Raw genomic sequence first — 22,105 nt, forward strand, 5'->3', positions numbered from 1 at the left:
TTGCCAACAAACCCAATTGATAGGCATAAGAGGACAACAATTGGTGTTGGTTCACCAGCACTAGACCAAATAAAAGTGACAAGTACTTTATAATAACTCAAGCAAAGCTCATTTCTTTTGTCTTGCAGCAAGGAACCTTACAGCAAAGCAGTCCGCCATTAATAAATTTAAGACACAGGCTTTGTGCTTTGAAACAAAGTATCATTACTTTATACCGGGAGGCATTGATAAAGATGATGATGGTAAGTGAGATAAACCTGCGTGTCGGCCAGTAATGGTTTCTCTGTCCTTTAAAAAGCACAAAAGTCAGTTGTACCTCCAAGTAGGATCCTTTTGACTCATTCCAACTGCCATTGCAAAATGGGATGCATAGCAGGCAGTTCTGACTTCCATCTATGGCCCCCCAAATGATGGATGTACATATTCCCACCAAGCCAAAGGACTCTGAGTATTTCAAGCAGCTTACCAGCTGCCTATCCAAGGATGGACATAACATTTGTACCTCTGACATTAAGGGTTCTTGCACACAGACACATAAAAATTCCACATTTTTAGGCATTCTGTTGTTTTTTTGCTGAGCTAAAAGATGCAGCCCTTTGTTTTTAACAGGCCTGTACACCCATGTGCATAAACTTGCACTGCATAAAGATAGATCATTAGAAAAAAAAAAAATAAATCACAAAATACTAAATTCTTCGTTTCTTGTCAGTATTAAAAAAAAAAAAAAAAAAGCTAGAACAATTTTTACATGCACGGACACACGTGTGCATATATGCATGTACTATACAGCCCATCCTCACGTTTTTACATAGGAACTTTCTGCTAGGAATATCTAATGTTCATACATATGTTCCGTGTGCAAGAACCCTCAGGGTCCCATTTATACTAGATATGGGTTTGGTGAATGGGAGGCTGGGTCCTACCTGATTGGCTGTTGGGGATTGGGGGGGGGGGGGTAGAACCTTAATGGGTGGTTTCCAGGACAGAGCAGTTATCCATTCAGGAATCTGTGACACTGCCCAAAAAAGAGCTAATAAAATATTTCTAAAGCCAGGAAAGAAAATGTAATATATGGTGGCTTACCAGATGTGGTGACTGCATAAATGTGGTCATACACGGGTACGAATGTTTGTAAAAAGAAAACTCATCAGTACATTTGATATTGCCATCAGGCACTTGACAAATTTCGTTTGGCAATACTTTAAAGTTCAGCCTGCTTTTAACATTCGATTTTAGATTGAGTAGAATTTTTCAAATGAAAACCGCAGAGACTAGTTAAATTTAGTTTATCCGACAAATATTTGATCGAAAAAATTTTTGATTTGACCATGTTACCTCATAGAAAATGTAAAAAAAGTTCTGAGTTTTTTTTGTCTTTTTTTATGAAATTCTACTTGTATACGGCCAGCTTTAGTTTTCTTTTATTTTAGACTTTTGTAAGGTGTTATTTTCACTTTGTGGTCCAGCCAGTAACACACTTTTTGTCCTAGAGTGGCAACATTGTATACTATATCTATGGTGGAGCGACGTTGCCACTCTAGGGCAGTGGTCTCCAAACTGCGGCCCGAGGGCTAGATGGCCCCTTTGCTTGCCCTTGAGGCCCTTTTCCTTCCACTGATGCAAGACACTATTCCTCCCACTGACACCAACAATAAGGTATCATTCCTGTTACTGACATCAACAACGGGGCACTATTTCCCACATTGATGCTAATGATTGGGCACTATTTCTTCCACTGACACCAATGATGTGACACTATTCCTCCCACTGACACCAATGATGGGACACTATTCCTTCCACTGACACCAATGATGGGACACTATTTCTTCCACTGACACCAATGATGGGACACTATTCCTCCCATTGACACCAATGATGGGACACTATTCCTCCCACTGACACCAATGGAGGGGCACTATTTCTCCAACTGACACCAATGATGGGGCACTAGTCCTCCTACTGACACCAATGATGGGACATTATTCCTCCCACTGACACCAATGATGGGGCGCTATTCCTCCCACTGACACCAATGATGGGGCGCTATTCCTCCCACTGACACCAATGGAGGGGCACTATTTCTCCCACTGACACCAATGATGGGGGCGCTATTCCTCCCACTGATACCAATGATGGGACACTATTCCTTCCACTGACACCAATGGAGGGGCACTATTTCTCCAACTGACACCAATGATGGGGCACTAGTCCTCCTACTGACACCAATGATGGGACATTATTCCTCCCACTGACACCAATGATGGGGCGCTATTCCTCCCACTGACACCAATGATGGGGCGCTATTCCTCCCACTGACACCAATGGAGGGGCACTATTTCTCCCACTGACACCAATGATGGGGGCGCTATTCCTCCCACTGATACCAATGATGGGACACTATTCCTTCCACTGACACCAATGGAGGGGCACTATTTTTCCCACTGACACCCACGCCCTAATGCTAAAGATGCAGAGTTTACTCCCACTGTCGCCAAGACAATTTTCCCATCTAGTCTAAAGAACAGTAGACTGGCCCTTTGTTTAGAAAGTTTGGAGACCCCTGCCCTAGGGCAAAAAATATATAAAGCCTACAGAACACCTCACCTTTTCCTCTTCTCCATAACATAAAGGGGAGTTACACTCTTATCAGTTAACATTGTTTCAAGTTTTTCCACTGTGAATTACAGAACACCTCCCCCAATATCATTGAGAAGAGATGAGAGGGAGATGTTCAATAATTCACAGAGGAAAAAAATGAAACAATGTTAACTCCTAAGAGTGTATTAGGGACAGAGAGTACTGAGAGTTATCTATTTACTGCTTTTCTGGCAGGATCAACCGGTATTTTTTTCTGCATTTTTTAACCAACCAATTCTTTCAATTATATATTTAACAGACCAAATAATAGAAGTTCATTCTAGGCATTTAGTTACATTTTGTAACAATTAATTTAAATGTGTGCTTGCTTTGAAATGTTATTTCTGATATTTCAACAGCTGAAAGCTGTGCTGATAACCTGGAGCAAATGGTCCCCATTAACTTCCGAGAAGTAAGTGTGACCGTGTCATAGATTATCACAAGTACCAATAACACAAAAGAAAGCAGCTTCCAAATTAACTGTTATTGTGAAGTACTTTACTGGTAGCTTTACACACTAAAAAGGGTCTAATTATAAATATTTTCTCCCAAGACTCACACAACTTTCACCCACGACTCACACAACTTTCACCCACGACTCACACAACTTTCACCCATGGCTCAAGCATTTTCCCCATCTAATCCAATCAGAAACGTGCATTTTGGGTGAAAATTGTGTGAAGTGAGTGTAAAAAAGTTTATAAACAGATCCCTAAGCATGCAGAAAGGGCAATTCCATTCAAATCTGAATTGTTGGCATTTAGTTATATGCCTACTACAGTTTCATCTATCTCTCTAGAGCATTATAGGTGAGATGTCTACACACCTACCATGCCTGCTATGAGGAGTTCCTACTCTCCCTGCTGGAATATTTATTTTATATTATGGGTAATGTAACAGAGTCCAGAATTATGGTAGGAAGATCTTACTATTGGTGTGTCGTCTACTTTATTTAGAGTTGATTCAGTCCACCAAGATCTGCCTATAAATAAATGATCACCTTTGGGCGCACTCTGGTCTAACAGGAAGCAGGTTTTAAGGTAAATATGGAGGTTGCTTTCCCTGACCTCCTTCTGAAAATGCTAGTTATTATCACAACATGTAAGGATTGCTTACTAGTTTCAGGTCAGTCAGGAATGAGCATAGGAGACAATTTTGATTTGCAAAAAGGAGGAGGAGGCGAGGTGGTTAAAAGCTCACAGGAGAAGAGGAGTAAAGGCGAGTTGGACTCTGTAGTGGGGTCTGATTCTGGAGGTGAGCAGGCATTGCTCTCAGAGGTGGTGGCTCACAGGACACACGTGTGTAGATTTATGCCCAAGACACAGTGGTGTGATATGAGAATACTGATATCAGAGGTTATATGAGAGACTATTGAAGACACGTATTGCTACACTGTTATATATTTATTTTTTTTTATTTTGATTTATGTATGATTTGTGTTATGTAAGGATGTGCACTGCACTATACTGAAATTTACACTTAGCAAATATGTCTCAAGTGAAGCAAATATTCACTTAATGAACTCTGGATTTGGCAATGACGTGAGTCGTTATTAAATCTTGCTTCTCAGATCTTAGAATATTACATCCTTCTATGGCAGCTTTTCTCTGCCTTTTTACCCCCTATTATAAACATTTCAGGTCCCATGGGGTCCCTCAAGGGTTTTTGGGAAAATGTTCCTTACATTGGTACTCAGTGGGAATAATGCTCCTTACATTGGTGTTCAATGGGAAGAATGCCCTCTAAATGGGTGTTCAGTGGGAAGAATGCCCCTTACGTTGGTCCTCAGTGGAATGAATGCTCCTTTCATTGGTTGTCAGTGGGAAGAATGACAATTACATTGATCGTCAGTGGGAAAAATGACCTTTACAATGGTGGTCATTAGGAAGAATGCCCATTGCATTGGTGGTCAGTGGGAAGAATGCACATTACATTGGTGGTCAGTTGGATGAATGCCCATTACATTGGTGGTAAGTGGAAAGAATGCCCCTTACATTGCTGTCCAGTACAAAGAATGCCCATTACCCCGGTGGTCAGTGGGAAGAATGCCCATTACATTGGTAATTAGAGAGAAGAACCTTCTTTCATTGGTGTTCAGTTGGAAGAACGCCCATTTAATTGGTGTTCAGTGAGAAGAATGCCCATTGCATTGGTGGTCAGTGGGAAGAATGCCCATTGCATTGGTGGTCAGTGGGAAGAATGTTCATTACATTGGTGGTCATAGAGAAGAATGTCCATTACATTGGAGGTCAGTAGGTAGACAAGCCTGTGTGGCGGGAACCAGGTGAGGAGTACAAAGACAGGTGTGTCTTGCCTACAGTCAAGCATGGTGGTGAGAGTGTCATGGTCTGGGGCTGCATGAGTGTTGACGGCACTGGGGAGCTACAGTTCATTGAGGGAACCATGACTGCCAACATGTACTGTGACATACTGAAGCAGAGCATGATCCCCTTCCTTCAAAGACTGGGCTGCAGGGCAGTATTCCAAAATTATAACGACCCCAAACACACCTCCAAGATGACCACTGCTTTGCTAAAGAAGCTGAAGGTAAAGGTGAGGGACTGGCCAAGTATGTCTCCAGACCTAAACCCTATTGAGCATCTGTGGGGCATCCTCAAACGTCAAGTGGAGGAGCGCAAGGTCTCTAACATTCACCAGCTCCGTGATGTCATCATGGAGGAGTGGAAGAGGACTCCAGTGGCAATCTGTGAAGCTCTGGTGAACTCCATGCCCAAGAGGGTTAAGGTAGTGCTGGAAAATAATGGTGGCCACACAAAATATTGACACTTTGGGCCCAATTTGGAGGGGTGTATACACATTTGTTGCCAGTGGTTTAGACATTAAGGGCTGTGTGTTGAGTTATATTGAGGGGACAGCAAATGTACACTGTTATACAAGCTGTACACTCACTACTTTACATTGTAGCAAAGTGTCATTTCTTCAGTGTTGTCACATGAAAAGATATAATAAAATATTTACAAAAATGTGAGAGGTGTACTCACTTTTGTGAGACACTGTATACAGTATATGTACTAATTGTTATTGCACACTGTTTTTAGTCTGTAGGTAAATGGATATTGACAGTTTCAGCACATGAGAAGGCGGAAGCGGCTCTTTCGGATACCTCAGCTCTCTATGGCTTCACTGAAATTAGTATTGCCAATAATAAAGTGCACCTGTCTCATACCTCTATCCAGTGAGTATAACAAAGATAAGTGACTTTACCCTTTCATCTCTCAGGATTATCCAAAAGTTACAGAGAACCTGTCACTGGTCCAAATACTTTTGAAGCAGGATGGCCAACTGTTTATTTGTAAAAAAAAAAAATGCACATTTAGACTATCGAGTCAATTAAAATAAAGAAATACATTTTTAAATTTGATTTTAGTTTCACTTAGCAGCAGAAAAAAATCAGGTCCACTCCCTGCTAGACTGGAGGTGCTATGTGGCAAGCAGGGGCATACTGGCAACTTTCACCCCAGGGGGCAAGTACAAACCAAAGGCCCATGGTGCAGAGACTCTCACTTTACCTCCTCCTGTCCTCCTCCTGACCCTCATTCTAGGCTGAAGCTCTGCTCCCGGTACTCTCTACTCACTGGCTGAATCCTGGTTCCCAACCTGGCCAGCAGGGGGCAGTTGGGAGGAGCTGGAACAGCTTGGTTGGGGCTGTCTGGGGGAGGAGAGTCTCAAGTGGGGCATTAAACCGGCCTCTGCTCAGACACAATTTAAACCATCCATGCTGGGGGGGTGGGAGGCATGCGCTCTGTCCTTGTCTTTAACCAGCACTCAGTAGGTCAGCGGCAGGGGCTTTTTTACTTCTCTTCACCATAATACTTTAGGCATGTCTGTAGCAGAAGAGGTGCAGCCTTTTTAAGGGGCATCAGAGAGGCCCAGGGGGCAATTGCCTCCCTTCCCTCTGGTCCAGTCCTCCCCTGGTGGCAAGACTGTGTAAATCTCAGGAGTGGATTTACAGCAACACTAAAACTTTAACAGGCAAAATAGCTCCAATATACTGATGCTCCCGCCAAAAGACACTCTGTCACATGCTCCCTTCCAATTTATGTGCAATCCCAGGATGCATTGCAGGGATGCCCTCCCACTGGAACTGACATAAACCACTGGCTAGGTTTCCTCCACTATCCAATGAGCTCCCTCGTTGGCTGCAGTGGGGACACTCCCTCAGACCCAGTGAATCACACTTGGAAACATGTAACAGGCTAAACTAATAGATCAGGCCCTCCTGATAAGCAGACAGGGCCACAAATATGCTTTTCTTAGCACCTACCTAGGAGGGTGCTACATCAGAATAGTACTTATAAGCCACGGCTGAACTGTTTTTTTTTTTTCACATGCTCATTTTATCTTGAAATTTGTAAGTACTTTTCTAATAAATGGTCATCTTAACATTACATACTGCCCTATGAGATTCTTAATTTTTTGGGTGTGCTTATATGACCGAGTGGAGAGGTCTTACCAGTTTGATCCTACATGGTTTGGAGAGTCTATGGGTCTTCTTGTGGATGTAACCAGAGAGGCATTTATAAGCACTGCACATTAATATTGATGGTCTGGTAGGCAGATTCTATTGTATTACGGTGGTGTGGTGTGGTGTGGTGTGGTGTGCTTTATTTGACACAGACTGGTGGAGGACATTCATCTCTTCCTTTTCAACTTTGGAGCTCTGCATATGGACATTTTTTTTTTTTTTTCAAAACATTTTATTGGAAATAAAATGAGCAGTTACAGGAAGTATGGAATGCAGATGGAGATACAAACAGAAATGGAGAACAACATCAACATAACATTTGACAACTATCCCAGCTTACATTGGATCACAAGCAATCAAACCCAAAACAGTGAAAAGATCATAGTAAGCAACCATGTTAGAATGGCCAGTGTTCAAAAGAGCATAATGGGGCCAAAAAGGGGAGCCCAGAGAAAGCTAGAACCCCCCAAGTCTATAGAACGAGGGAGAGACGTAATCCCAGTAGCAGAGACAGGGGGGAGGTGTAGGGTTTTGCAAAAATACAGGCATCCCGAACATGGGAACACTAGCCTAAGGGGAGCATGGAGGTGTGGAGATGTACTCCCGACCCCCGGGCAAAAAAGGGCCAGGGGCGGGGAGGGGTAGTTGTCTGCGTAGGGGGGGAACCCAAGGAGGGGTTCCAGGGGGGAAGGACAGGGAGGGTGCGAGCCATTTGGACCAGCCAAACCGCCCAATAGCACCCAAGCAGGACAGGGAAGGAGGGGGAGAAAAGGAGGGATGGGGAGGGTAAGAAGAGCAAAGATGGAAGGCAGTACAGCAGCATGTGAAAGGGCAAGAGGGGGGGAGTGAGGGAAGGGGGGGGGGTGAGAGAAGGGAAAAAAAAAAAAGGGGGGGGGGAAGGGGGGTGGAATACCATGGAACATTATGTATGCGGAAACAAATCGAACTCAGACCTAAAAAGGTTGGGGGGTGAGCATGCATGTGAGTCTATAGGTGCAGAACAGGGTCGAAGGATCCACAGGTAGGCCTATCCCAGAATCAAAGGTTACACAGAGAGGAAAATTCCGCGGTAGTTGTGTGATATTTTTTATATGAATTGTTGTAATTGTCATTTACAAATCATGCTGGCTGCTTATTGATAATTCTGTCTTTTATATAGCGCGGATATCTCTCCTTCTTTCATCTATATATTTCGCTGTTCCCCTGTTTAGCTTTAACATCGTTTTTTATAAATAAATGATGTATATTATATATCAGGAATCAGGATCCTTCCAGAGACTCTGTGACTTCAGCCAACATCAGACTTTAGCCCGATTTGGCTGATTCTGGGTCACGAGAGTGCAAATAGTAAGTTCACTCCTATGACCTCAAAAAAGCTTTGGCCATACTTTTCTCTTCTAAGTGTCACAACTTATAGCTATTATTATGTATTTGGTTGGTTCCTCTAAATGTGTGTCTTTTTTGGAAAGCGCTGTTGTTCCTTGTTACTTAATGTGCCACTTAATGTGTTTGGTCTTTCCATTGTTTGTTCTGTTGTGGCACACCCGGAATTCTATCTAAATGATGCCATTGTCTTTGTGACTATGGTGTAGCAAAGAATATACTGCACAATAAAGGCCCTACTTTAGAAACACACGTGCGTCCGATCAGAATGTAGACATGACCGTGGCAACCAATCAGACTCCAGCTGTCAATCATTTTAATGGGAAGAGTAGAAAATCTGCAGGATTTACGATTCATTAAATGTATTTTGCATTTTCCTTTTCAGCCCCGGAATCCTCTATTTACTGGAGAAGAGTGACATTGAGGTGGATGAGAGTTCAGGACTCATTTTATACAAAGGTAACATCTGCATATAAATATTCTGGAAGTCTTTGTTGGTTTGTGACATCTTGATCATTTTTTAGTGGAGTTTATTTCTCTAATTTATTCATTTTAAACGTTTCTTTTCTAAAGAGGATTCCTGCTTGTTTTTGGTTGTTGTCAAACTAGAGCATGCCTACAGCCAGTCCATGCAGGGTAACAGCCGCTGGGTTGTTGGGTGTTTTGAGTAGCGATTCCTTGACCAGACCTTAAAGTGAACCCTCATTCATTTTTTATCTTTTTAATATTCTTTCTCTTATGCCCCCCCCCCCCCCCCCCCCCACACACACACACACACACACATTTCCCTTTAGCAGATTGCAAACAGAACATTTTGCAGAATAAGGATACTTACCTACCTAGGTGAGGATGATATGTCCCCCAAAGCCTGAAGGCTCTTGGAATAGCCACATCAGGAGGCTTCAATGCCATATTTAACACACTGGGCATGAGGAAGCCAACTCCTGGGACCTGGAAGCCTCCTGATGATGTCAGCTCCTGTCGGACCGGCTGCCATACACATGGGCCGAATGTTCAATAAAAAACAGCCGATGTCGCCCAACATTCAGCCCGTATGTACTAGGCATAAAATTGGTTCTTAAAGTTGTTTTTTTTTTCTTTTAAAATATCAAACACATCATACTTACCTGCTCCGTGTAATGGTTTTGCACAGAGCAGCCCCCATTCTCCTTTTCTCCGGTCCTTCGCCTGTGCTTCTGGCCCCTCTCCCTTGTCAAGTGCCCCCATAGCAAGCTGCTTGCTCTGGAGGCATAGTGTGTGCTTGCTCCTGAGCCGCCTCTGTGTGTCTATGAGACACAGAGAGCATGGCTCAGTCCCACTCCCCACTCCCTCCTCACTGGCTGTGATAGACAGCAGTGTCTCAGCCAATAAAGAGGGAGAGTCCCGGGAGAGCTGCTGCTCTTGTGCACATTGCTGGATAGAGATGGGGCTAAGAGTAAATATTAGGGAGGTCTGCAGGGGGAGATGCACACTGAGGCTGGGTTCACACTATTTGCGGACCGGCTCAGAGCAGGGGTCAGGTGCATCCCGGTTCACCGTTTCAGGTGTGAATCAGGTCCGAATTTTTGGCTGAATTCGGACCTGAAACTGGGCCAAAGACGCACAGGACCCTTCTGCAGTGCTCTCCACGGACGTCCCAGAGATGTGTGAACCGGCTCTCAACCTCACAAATGTGCTTCTGGAAGAATGGTCAAACATTCCCATAGACACACTCCTAAACCTTGCGGACACCCTTCCCAGAACAGTTGAAGCTGTTAAAGCTGTAAAGGGCGATATTGAATCATTTGGACTAAGACTGGGATGCCATTATTCATGTGTGTGTAAAGGCAGGTGTCCTAATACTTTTGGTAATATAATATATATATACAGTATATTGTGCATAAAGGTAAATCAGCGCAATTAAATATAAAGTGGTATAGTGTTAAGACCCAATAATTTGGGACACATAAAGAAAATACAGCAGCTATATAGAACCTCCTTCACTAACGGGAGAAATGAACTATAGACAAATATGTATACAGCACTATATAAAATCAAATAAAGTGACAATGTGCATCATATAAATCAATAAACTCGCTTAAAGTGCAATATATATTCCTCTTAGGTGCAATATATAATGTCCATAAAGTGCATTCAAAGTAAAGTGCATAAGAGTCCACTAAAATTTAAATATAACCGTGGATTAAAATTCAATAAAGTGCTTGATAGATGTTTCCATATAAAAGTGCAAGTGACACCACCACCGTTTAGCCACCAGATGGCCTCTCACCTCACTGAAGCATTAAACCAGCATTGAATCCTCAAGACCAGTATAAAGAATGCCACTTCCTGGATCGATCTCTCACCATCCCATGGACATGATATGTGAATAAAGATAATGAGGCATCTAAGTGTACACTGCTATTATCCTTGAATTGATTCACATTCAAAGTAGAATTGCACTCACATGAATTGGCACAATGGGCTTGTGCGGACCATACACGCCAAAAACAGTAGCTGTCGGGAGTAGTACTGAGGAAGTCGTGATGCGAAAGCATAAGATGCCACGCGTATAGGGGACGGAGACCTGGACGGACGAGCGGCGACCCACAAGCACGGCTCCCGACAGCTACTGTTTTTAGCGTGTACGGTCCGCACAAGCCCATTGTGCCGATTCATGTGAGTGCAATTCTACTTTGAATGTGAATCAATTCAAGGATAATAGCAGTGTACACTTAGATGCCTCATTATCTTTATTCACATATCATGTCCATGGGATGGTGAGAGATCGATCCAGGAAGTGGCATTCTTTATACTGGTCTTGAGGATTCAATGCTGGTTTAATGCTTCAGTGAGGTGAGAGGCCATCTGGTGGCTAAACGGTGGTGGTGTCACTTGCACTTTTATATGGAAACATCTATCAAGCACTTTATTGAATTTTAATCCATGGTTATATTTATATTTTAGTGGACTCTTATGCACTTTACTTTGAATGCACTTTATGGACATTATATATTGCACCTAAGAGGAATATATATTGCACTTTAAGCGAGTTTATTGATTTATATGATGCACATTGTCACTTTATTTGATTTTATATAGCGCTGTATACATATTTGTCTATATACAGTATATTACCTTTATTATCAGTTTAAATGTAAAGGTGAAAAAATCAGGTCTCCTGCCCTGCCACACAGGGATGTGCTGTGTGGCATGACTGTGAAAATCTCAGGGCTGGATTGACAGAAATGTCAATCCCTTTGCAGGTAAAACAGCTCGTATATATGTGTAATTATCTGTTTGCCTTTCAGCTTTAATTAAAGACTACAATTTCAAACATGACTACAAAGTTTATATAACTTTAAGCAATCTGAAGGTTGAAACGATGGAAATTAGGCTATATGATGTTTATGTGAACCCCATTGCACTGACCTACACATGCTCTCTGCCCCTTTGCAGATACTGCTGAAGGCCGAAGGTCCCTCATCTATAGAGTGAGCCCCAACTGTATCATGTTCTTACCTGAACTTCTCCCGGGCAAGCTATACCTGAATTGTATGTATCTGTCCTATCTCCGGCTAGGGGCGCAATGGTGTCTCTGTCCTACCAATACTTATATTTTTCACATTTACTTGTTTTTTTTTTTCAATAAATTACCTTTATACCTTCTTATTACAGGTCACCCAAACCATACCTCTTTATCAGACGACATCGCAAAATTTGTACAGTACGCAAACTGTCGCAAATATAACACTATAGTAATAATGGGGCATTCTTGTAAGTAGACCAACATTCAGTAACAAGATACTGTGTCTGTTGACCTTGTTTGATTTGTAAAGTATAAAAACGTTAAATTATTTTTTGACCTGCACAAATCTATTGCAAAGCCAATAACGATACAACACAATTGATACAGGGTCTGTGGTTTAAAATATAGATCTTGTTTGTTGAACAAAAAAGTAATTCTCCTTAGGTCCGTTACATAAATTGAAAGGTTTAGCAAAACTCAAGGAGTCTATTTAAAAAACAAAAATAGCAAAAATAATAATGGCAGTGTTGTGTCTAATAGGTTTATTTTCTTTGATAGTCAGCTCCATCTAGCGACCATAATGTGGCATTTTCCTGAAATACCTTCATCAGGAAAATACTGCAAAATGGCCACTAGACAGAGATGAATAGTAACTAAGTAGAACTACTTCACTACTGTACTTAAGTACCGAAAGGCGGTATCTGTACTTTCCTGGAGTAGAATTGTTTTCTCCTACTTCCACTTTTACTTCACTACATTTTTTCGATGATTTCAATACTTCTACTCCGATATTTTTTTTTTTGTGCTGCATAGTTACTCGTTACTATTATAAAAATTACCACTGCCAGAACAGTAGATGGCAGGTTTCATGAAGTTCAAAAAAATGTGTATAATGTCATGTATAAACCAGCGCATACGAAAATAAATGCTACTGTATGTATAAATAAAATGGTCTACATGTCTGCTGTTAAGGGGAAAGAGAACCTCCCCCAACCAAGGAGAGTCACAAGCGTACATAGAACTTTTTTCTGGTAAGAGGCTGATTTTGCTTTTTTCACTGGAAGTTGAGAGCACAGGTTTTGCAGTTTTGTTTCACTGGAAGAGTCTATTTGGATATTATTTTGCACTTACGTTCATCTGCCGGGTAAGGGGGAAATCCACAAGGTGGTGGGAGTCTGCATCTATTATTTGGAATAGCACCTGTTTGATTTCTGCACCTTTGAAATATATATTCATCTTGTTTTGTCACATATATATGGTATTATGGCATTATGGCATTATATATATATATATATGGACTTTTTATTGACTTTGATTTCATACACTTACTTTTTTTTCATTATTGGAATATATTGTTGTATAAACTGTGGGGAAAAAAAACATGCAGGGAAGAGAAGGAGGGATGCTTTAAAGGGGAAAGGGAGGGACATACTTTATCTGTTTTTGTTTACAAAAAGTTACAGCCAAAGGAATTGTGATTGTCCTTTAGGTTAATCATTTGAAATAATAAAAAACAATATGGATGTTCAAACTTTTGACTTCTTTCTTTAATAACTACCTAACACAGTACTTGTACTTTTACTTTCAGTACTTGAGTAGCAATATTTAAAAAAAAAAACTACTTGCAATACTTAAGTACAAAAAATGTTGAATACTTTAGTACTTCTACTCAAGTCACTTTTTGATAGAGCACTTCCACTTCTACTCAAGTCACTTTTTGATCGAGCACTTGTACTTTTACTCAAGTATGGGTTTTGAGTACTTTATACAAGTGTGCCACTAGATGGACCTGACGATGCCAGGAAAGAATTGTATTAGACATATTGGGGTAGATTTACTGAAACGGGAGCACTCCGAATCTGGTTTAGCTGTGCATGGTAGCCAATCAGCTTTTAACTTCAGCTTGTTCAAATAACCTTTGGCAATAAAACCTGGAAGCTGATTGGTTTCTATACAGAGTTGCACAATATTTTGATCTCTCCAGTTTTAGTAAATAACCCCAATATTGGTGATGTCTGTGTAAATACTTGAGGCAGCCACACAGCAAATTTCTTAAAAATCTACACCAAAGTCTTACCTCTTGCCCTGTCAAAACAGTACAGCAGAGCTGAAAAGAACAATGATAAAATTAAATATAAATTGGGCACTTTTCTGTTAGAACAAAAAGAAAAAAATGGTAGTACGAATGCCTCAAGCATTCACATAGATGTTACGAATAATGGCAGAGTTGTGTCTAATTGGTTTATTTTCTTTGATAGTCAGCTCCATCTTGTGACCATCATGTAGCATTTTCCTGAAACACCTCAATCAGAAAAATACTGCAAAATGGCCACTAGATGGACCTGATGATGCCAGGAGATAAATGTATTAGATACGTTATTTGTGATGGCCGTGTAAATACTTGAGGCAGCCACAGCCCTGTCAAAACACTTTAGCCTCTGAGCTCAAAAGAACAATGATAAAACAAATATAAATTGGCCACTTTTCTGTTAAAAAATAAAAAAAAAATAAAAAAAAAGAATGGGCAAGCTGAAAGTTTATTCTTGATTTGGTTAAAAAAAAAAAAGTGTGTATGCATAAAAAAACAGTATCTTTATTTTATTTTTTTAAGCTTCTTGCTCAGGTGTGCCCGATGAAGTTACAATTCTAGATGTGGACAAGGTAGGTATTATCATTATTATGTAAAATTAATATGTTGTACATTGACCATTCACAAAAAAGTGAGCAAAAACCAATCAGATGTCTTCATTAAAGACCCACTCCAAGAAATCAGAAAATTCCTCCTTGCAGTGGGGCTGTACTTGAACTGCAAGTGTTAACTGTGCTCAATAAAGTCTAGAAGCAGGCCCGGCGCTCCCGCTAGGCGAACTAGGCAGCCGACTAGGGGCGCACTGCTGTCTAGCCTAGCCGGGAGGGTGGAGGCTGGCTCGGATTGATCATGGATCATCATGTAGTCAGTTCGCCGGGCCTGGTGGCAGCCGTGGCCAGCGTGGCTCTGCCAGCATAGTACTATTTGCTGACTCTATGAGTGTCATTCACTGCATTGCTGTGCAGTGCAGGCCTCACACACACTCCGCCCAGACAGCACTGTCTGTGTGCAAATTGGATTGGTGGTTGACGCCGCCGCCCACCAGACCCCGCCAATCTCTATCACGATTACGATTAGGCTGCGGCCTGGCTGGCACTGTGTGCCAGGACTGGTGCTGTGCCAGCCAATAAAGTGCTGAGCGCAGGCGCGGCACAGCGCCCACCTCAACGTGACATCATTCCCTCCTCCAGTCCAGTCCCACCCACAACAGAGCAGAGGAGCCCGTGCAGTCCCTGGCTGTCCCACATGGTGTGGACTCTAGAGAGAAGAGAAGAATTGCTGCCTGGCTGTAGACAAACAGTCTTATACACAGTCTGCAGCTGCAGCAGTCTTATTCGTAATTCCCTGTGTAGTTAGTATTATGGCACCATATAGATATTTATTATTGTTTAGACAAATATTGGATACTGGATTGTGGGGAATCATTGGCATTGGCAAACCCAAGGCATACTGCAAGCAGGTACCAGCAGCTACATCATAGGTGTGCACAGGGGTTGTGCCGGGTGTGCCCAGGCACACCATAATCCCCTTGTGGAGCACTGATTCCCCCTACTGCCTGGGCCCCCATGTCCCACCTCCGCCTGCAGGGTTGCCGGCTGCCCTCCTGTTCTCTCCTGCTGGCTGCTGCAGGGGATATGCTCATGATGACCCATAATCTTTGTGTGCTGCTCAGGCTTGGTTAGTGTGGGAGGTAAGTGTGAGTTTGTCTGCATCTGCTGCTGGGAGTGCTGGCTGGGGATGGAGCTGTCCTTGCTCCTACAATGGTTTAAGAAAAAAAAGGGGTGATCCCTAATGCCACACATCCATGAAATCCTGTAGAGGTGAACAGAGGGGCAACCTTAGCCTGGACTCCTACCAGGCCATGCCCCCAACGCGTGTCATTCCCCCCCCCCCCCAGAGCTTAGTCATGGGGATCATGACCCCATGACTAAGCTCCAGGGGGGGAGTGAAACGCATTGGAGATGTGGCCCGGTAGGAGTCTATGCTGAGGTTGCCATCTCTGTTCACCTCTATACCCCTTACACCTTTATTTCCTGCTGCGGGGGATGTGTCAGGATGGAGAGTGAGGGAAGGGGCTGGTAAACATGTCATTTGAATACATTGAGTGATCAATACCGATCGCTCCTTTGTCCATTTATAACTAAAGCATAGTAAACTGTATTTGTGAAGAAACAGGAATCTGCTTAGCACAAAGCACTCCCCATTCATCAACTGTGCAGTGCAGCTGAGAGTGCAGAGAAAGGGACTGATGAATCTGTCCTCGGTCCCTTTTTCTGTCTCAAAAGGGAAACATCAGCGGTCTGTTTAGACCCCTGATATTTCACCAAACCCTGTTTAGGAAATGTCAGGGGTCCAACAGGGCTCCTAAACATATTTTTAAAACATTTTAAAAAAAATTATATTACAAAAAAGAATTTGAAAAATTCTAAAAAATAATAATAAAAATAAAAAACTACTGATACCGTCCACTGCCCTCCTGATACCATCTACTGCTCTACGGACATTGTACATGTTTTAACACATTTTAAAATGTTTGTCTACATTAATTTATATTAGCGTGTGTCTGTGTGTCTATGTATGTAAACTTTGAGGTGCACACCCTAATGCAATAGGCTGTGCACACCTATGAGTTACATATAGATAACATCCACCCTCCAGCCCTCCACAATAGTCAAACTGTTGGGAGCTTAAACAAGGACATTGGGCAGTGGTAGACATAGTTACTAAAGTCCCCTTGGTTGGCAAAATGAACAATCCAGCCTTTGTGGGTACTTCACCCACCTAAGTGCAGAGAGTAGAAAAAATAATGATCTTAAGACAAGAGAAGAGATGGGGACGGACCCAGTGTGTGATTTCAGAAGTAAATGATATAAGCAGAAGTCTTGTGTGCCATTTCCCAATATTATATCAGCAGGAAACTATAATATATACAAAAGCAGCAGTTGTGTGTTATCTCCAATATTATACTGTATATCAGCAGTAAATATAATATAATATTATTATTATAATAAAAAACTGCTGCTTTTGTATATATCCGCTTCCAGACTGCCCGCGCACATATACTGCGACAGGGCAGCCCTTCAGCACTAAATCAGGTACCCGTATGTCTTTTTTTTTTTGGGTCTAGGGTGTGCATGCGCACCACTGGCGACCCACTCCCACTGTGATTGAACACAGCGGGAGCAAATCAACAGGACCTGATGTCCGCTGGGACCCGCCGATCGTTACCGCGGCAGACAGAACTGTGATCTGTCTATGTAAACAAGGGGGGGGGCACAAGTTAGCTGGCAAAGGGTTCAAAATAGTCTAGCAATGGCCCTGTCTAGAGGGCATGGAAAGGAAGATTTATGTACCTGATTCTTCACTTCTCCAACAAAGCTGCTAGACTTCTTAGGCCCCTTACAGACAGGGCGGACTCCACCAATCGGATCCGACTGCCTGTCTGTTTCTTACTGTCATCCGATCCGCCAGGCGGATAGGGAACGGATCCCCATCCCCACTATATTTTTAGTGGACCGGATCAGATCGGATGCCAGCGGGTGTCAGCAGACGCATGTCCGCTGACATCCGCAACTCCATAGAGAGCTATGGATAGTAAGACTGTATGGATGGTAAGAACGTAGCATAGAGAGCTATGTATGGTAAGAACATATGGATGGTAAGAACATACGAAACAAAAACAGAAAAATTTCCCAGCTCAATTCACCAACCAGTTTGCTTACCAACCGAATAAACCTGTCTAACAGTATGCGTAAAAAACAGAGGTTTAGTTAGCACACATTTGCAAACGCATGTGTAAGCTGCAGGGCCACTTCACGGCACCCTGTATTGCCTGCAGTCCTAACTCCTGTAAATTAATGAGAGTCTCCACAGTGGAAGCACCTGCACTCAAATAGATAAGAGGGCAGGTGAGCCTGGAGGTAGCCAAATCCTCCTTAAAGGCACTTGGGGCCACAGTGGACCCCCAGCTCATAGCACAATGGCAGCAAAGGCATCCAGTGTGTCCACTCACTCATTAGAGTGTATGTGCTTCTCATAAATTTACAGGAGTTAGGACTGCAAGTTATACACGGTGCCATGAAGTGACCCTGCAGCTTATGCATGCGTTTGCTAACTAAACCCCTGTTTTAAGGCTCGGTTCACATATATGCGATGCGGGAAGGCTGCGAATTCGCAGCCTGTTCCCGCATCGCACACGCACCCCTGGCAGTTCACACTGCCATATGCGATACGCTGGGGGTGTCAATGTAATCTTAACGACACCCCCAGTTTGATCGCATATCGCAGTGCGATCGTGCAGTTCGCACAGGATCGGATCGCACAAGTGTGAACCGCTGTGCGATCCGATCCTGATGCGGCTGCAAAAATGCCTCCTGTGCGTGTTTGCTGCGGGAGCGATGCGAATTTAGCCATACAGTTTGTATGGCTAAACTCGCACCGCACAGCTGATCGCATGTAATGTCGGAGCAGTGCGCTCCGACATTACATGCGAACCCCGCACACGCACAAGTGTGAACCGGGGCTTTATGCATACTGTTAGACAGGGTAATTTGGTTGGTTAGCAAACTGGTTGGAGAATTGAGCAGGGATTTTTTTCTGTTTTTGTTTCGTATGTTCTTACCATCCATATGTTCTTACCATACATAGCTCTCTATGTTGGATTTGTGTCTCATATGTGTTGTCCTTCCCTGTGCTTTTGCTTTGAAGGCCAGTTATAGGTGGGGGCAGGGGCCATTTTGTTTGATGATAACAACATAGCATAGAAAGCTATGGATGGTAAGAGCATTTTGAGCAAGCATGGACAATACCTGCTGAACCTGCCAGAAATGCCAGCCCTGAAAAGAAAAGCACAAAAGAACCTTATCTGTTTTGAGGAGCCTACTGGTTCCATCAATCCCCCATGTAATGGAGACAAGGGCAGCCTGTGAAACCACCATGGCTTCCCCCATATACTGTATACATTGTAGACACTAAGGGGCAAGAAGGGCATTATTCAAATGATCACCAGGTGATTATATTTTAGGACAGGTAAGCTGCAATATATTAGAGTGTTTTTGTATTGAGATATGCTTTATCTAAGATAAAAATGAAGAAGAAATTAAATTGGTTGCTATCAAATGGCATGCCTTGCTCATCATAATTCCACTTTACATTGCCTTATTCAATCACCTGGCATGGGTCTCAACGTTTAAGACTTCTCTATGCCACAGATCGCAGGGAACTGGAAGCTGACTGCCGTTGCCTCAAATGTGCCCAAAGAGAATGTGAACTTTCCATCTAAAATAGAGTTTGTCATCAATGATGGGGAGGTGGTCATCACAGACGGTAGCTGGTAAGAGACATCTGTTATAGTTTTACTATAATTGTGAATTGACTGTAGATTTTACGTACATCAAGCAATTTCATAAGAACAAATGTTAGGAGAAACTATTGAGATATTTTGATTTTCAGATTTTTATCACAGCCTAGCTACATCAAAAATTTGTACTTTATTTTTGGAGCGGGGAAGGGTTAGAGCATCTATTTGTTTTTTATTGCCATATGTGTCCCACTGGGCAGTAAGTGATGGGAAATCCTGCCACTGGGGACAAAAACATTTGTGGCCGAATAGAGAAGGGTAGAATCATGCAATAGGATCACCTTAAAGCAAGCCCCATCATACATGTTATAAATGCCTTATCATCCATCCCTTACCTTTCATTCCTCCCATTGTCAGAAGCATTACTTCCAGGCTATGCTTGGTAATTTGCCCAGTGCAGTCAAATTGGGTTGGTCACCTAGATGGGAGTCCTCAGCTGTAGAACAGCTTGAAACTTACACAGGGTTTTTACCTCTTTCTCCCAATAGCAAATAGAATGTCAGGGCAGTGAATGAATGGTAAATATAACATGCTGTGGGGGGCTGATGTTAAAGGAGAAGTACAGCCAAAGCTCGTTTGGTTGTACTTTTCCGGTGGATCACAGGAGTGAAGTTTGTTCTGCACTCCTGTGACCCTTTATTAGCAGACAGCGGGCTGAAGTTGGCTGTCTGCTGAGGTCACGGAGCTGGCCCAGGCTCTGGCAAGACCGTGACAATGGAGTCAGGATCCACCCACATGCCTGGTCTGGCACCCGGCTCAGCCTCTTACCGAGCCACTGAGAGCCTGAGCCAGCTGCTCCCGCCCCCTCCACAGCCCAGTCCAGTGAGCGAGGAGGGGGCAAAGCAGAGAGCTTCTCAGTGACAGTTACCAGCTCTCTGCTTGGGGAGCTGTAAGAACTGAATGATCAAACTGAATGATGTTAGATCGCTCGGTTCTTAGTGTTAGAGGCATCAGGGGACAAATGCAGCATCCACCTAGGTAAGTTTGATTCAAGAAAACAAAATTCCTATACATCTCTTTTAAAATAAACCTGTTACTTTGCCTTACCTATGAAAATCACAGGTTCCCATTAGCCTGGTTCTTAACATTTAAAAGGAACCCGTGATACCTAAATTCTTCCTAAACACTTAGAGGCTCATTTAAAAAGCAGTGGTATGGCTGCACTACAGCACGAGAGGAGACCCTGGTCATGTGATTTATCAAAGTCACATGACCTGCTCTCCTCGAGTCACATCGCACTCTCCGCTTCATTGAGCAGATAGGACTTTGTTGGGATGGGGATGTGGGGGTGTGCCAGCTACATACCATGGTCTGATTTTATAGGTTAGATGGGACATGGCGTGTGTAGTTCAGTGGTGCAAAATGAATAGCGAAATCTTTTCTTTTCAGCTTTAGCTAGAGTAAACGATTTTGCTATACATAGACTTTAGGGGGCTCATTTATATTCTTTTTGCACTAGACATGTGCGATTTGTTTCAGTCCGAATACAAATTTGGAGATTCGGATGCATCCCGAATTAATTTCTGAATGATATAGTAATAAATTTAGTTGAAATTTAAGTTCAGTTTTTTTAACGAACTCCAAATTTACAAAATTATATCAATTTGAATCTGTCGTAAAATGATCAACCGATTCAAATTCTGTGTGAAGAATAGCTGGTTGTTAAGGAGCGGGCCTGGGAAACCGGCTGCCGTGTCCTTAACAATTGATGACTCATCAGCTGTCAGCAAGCTTCCCTACTGAAGGATGAAATGTAAACAAAAGAAAGTCAGCAATGAAAAAAGTAGAAAGAAAACAGTGTGGGGTCCCCCCCAATCCATACCAGGTCCTTCGGATCTGGTATGGATTTTAGAGAGCCCCACACCAAAAAAAAAAAAACTGTGTGGGGTCCACCCCAAAATCCATATTGAACCCTTATCTGAGCATGCAGCCCAGAAGGCCAGGAAAGGGGAGGGTGGAGCGAGCACCCCCCTCCTGAACCATACCAGGCTACATGCCCTAAACATGGGGGAATGCTTTGGATCAGGGGACGCTCTGCCCCCCCAAAGCACCTTGTCCCCATGTTGATGAGGTCAAGGGTCTCTTCCCCACAGCCCTGGCCTGATGATTGTGGGGGGGTGAGGGGGTACTTATTGGAATCGGAAATCCCCCTTTCACAAGGGGCCCTCAGATCCTGCCACCCCATTTGAATGAGTAGGGGTACACAGTACCCCTACTCATTCACCAAAAAAGTGGACAAAAATAAATAAAAACACAAAAACAGTTTTCGACAAGTCCTTTATTAAAAAACAAAAAAATAAATGTCCCCCAAAGTAGATCCAGCATCAATCACAATGGCCGCCACTACTGCCGAGCATGCTTGTCCTGGTTGATGGTTGCACAAGGGGGTGGGGGTCACCCCATTATGTAATTGGATGGCCTTGCCTCTTGGGTATTTAGGAACTGTCAGACAGTAGGAGCCTTCATCGGGTGCAGAGTTCTTTTTTTTTCAGGTTGGCAGTAGGGGCAGGCATCATAATTGACATTGGATCTACTTCTGGGGGAATCTTTTTTAGTTTTTTATTAATGGACTTGTAAAAAACTGTGGTGTTTTATTTTACTTTTTACACTTTTTTGGTGAATGAGTAGGGGTATTATAAAGTT

The 22,105-nt window shown here is 42.9% G+C and overlaps 1 protein-coding gene across 1 annotated transcript in view; it reads left to right on the forward strand.

Moving 5' to 3' along the window:
• The window catches only part of LOC309560647 (uncharacterized protein), an 89,981-nt gene that overhangs the window by 60,875 nt on the left and 7,001 nt on the right, over positions 1-22,105 (forward strand). The window contains exons 10-17 of the mRNA XM_082264267.1: positions 129-242; positions 2,997-3,049; positions 5,697-5,833; positions 8,892-8,965; positions 11,945-12,040; positions 12,164-12,262; positions 14,626-14,675; positions 19,314-19,435. Of these exons, the coding sequence (XP_082120393.1) occupies positions 129-242; positions 2,997-3,049; positions 5,697-5,833; positions 8,892-8,965; positions 11,945-12,040; positions 12,164-12,262; positions 14,626-14,675; positions 19,314-19,435 (745 nt within the window). The remainder of the gene's footprint in view (positions 1-128; positions 243-2,996; positions 3,050-5,696; positions 5,834-8,891; positions 8,966-11,944; positions 12,041-12,163; positions 12,263-14,625; positions 14,676-19,313; positions 19,436-22,105) is intronic.

Source organism: Pelophylax lessonae (genome assembly GCF_965119305.1).
Source record: "Pelophylax lessonae genome assembly, chromosome: 7".
Lineage (NCBI taxonomy): Eukaryota > Metazoa > Chordata > Amphibia > Anura > Ranidae > Pelophylax > Pelophylax lessonae.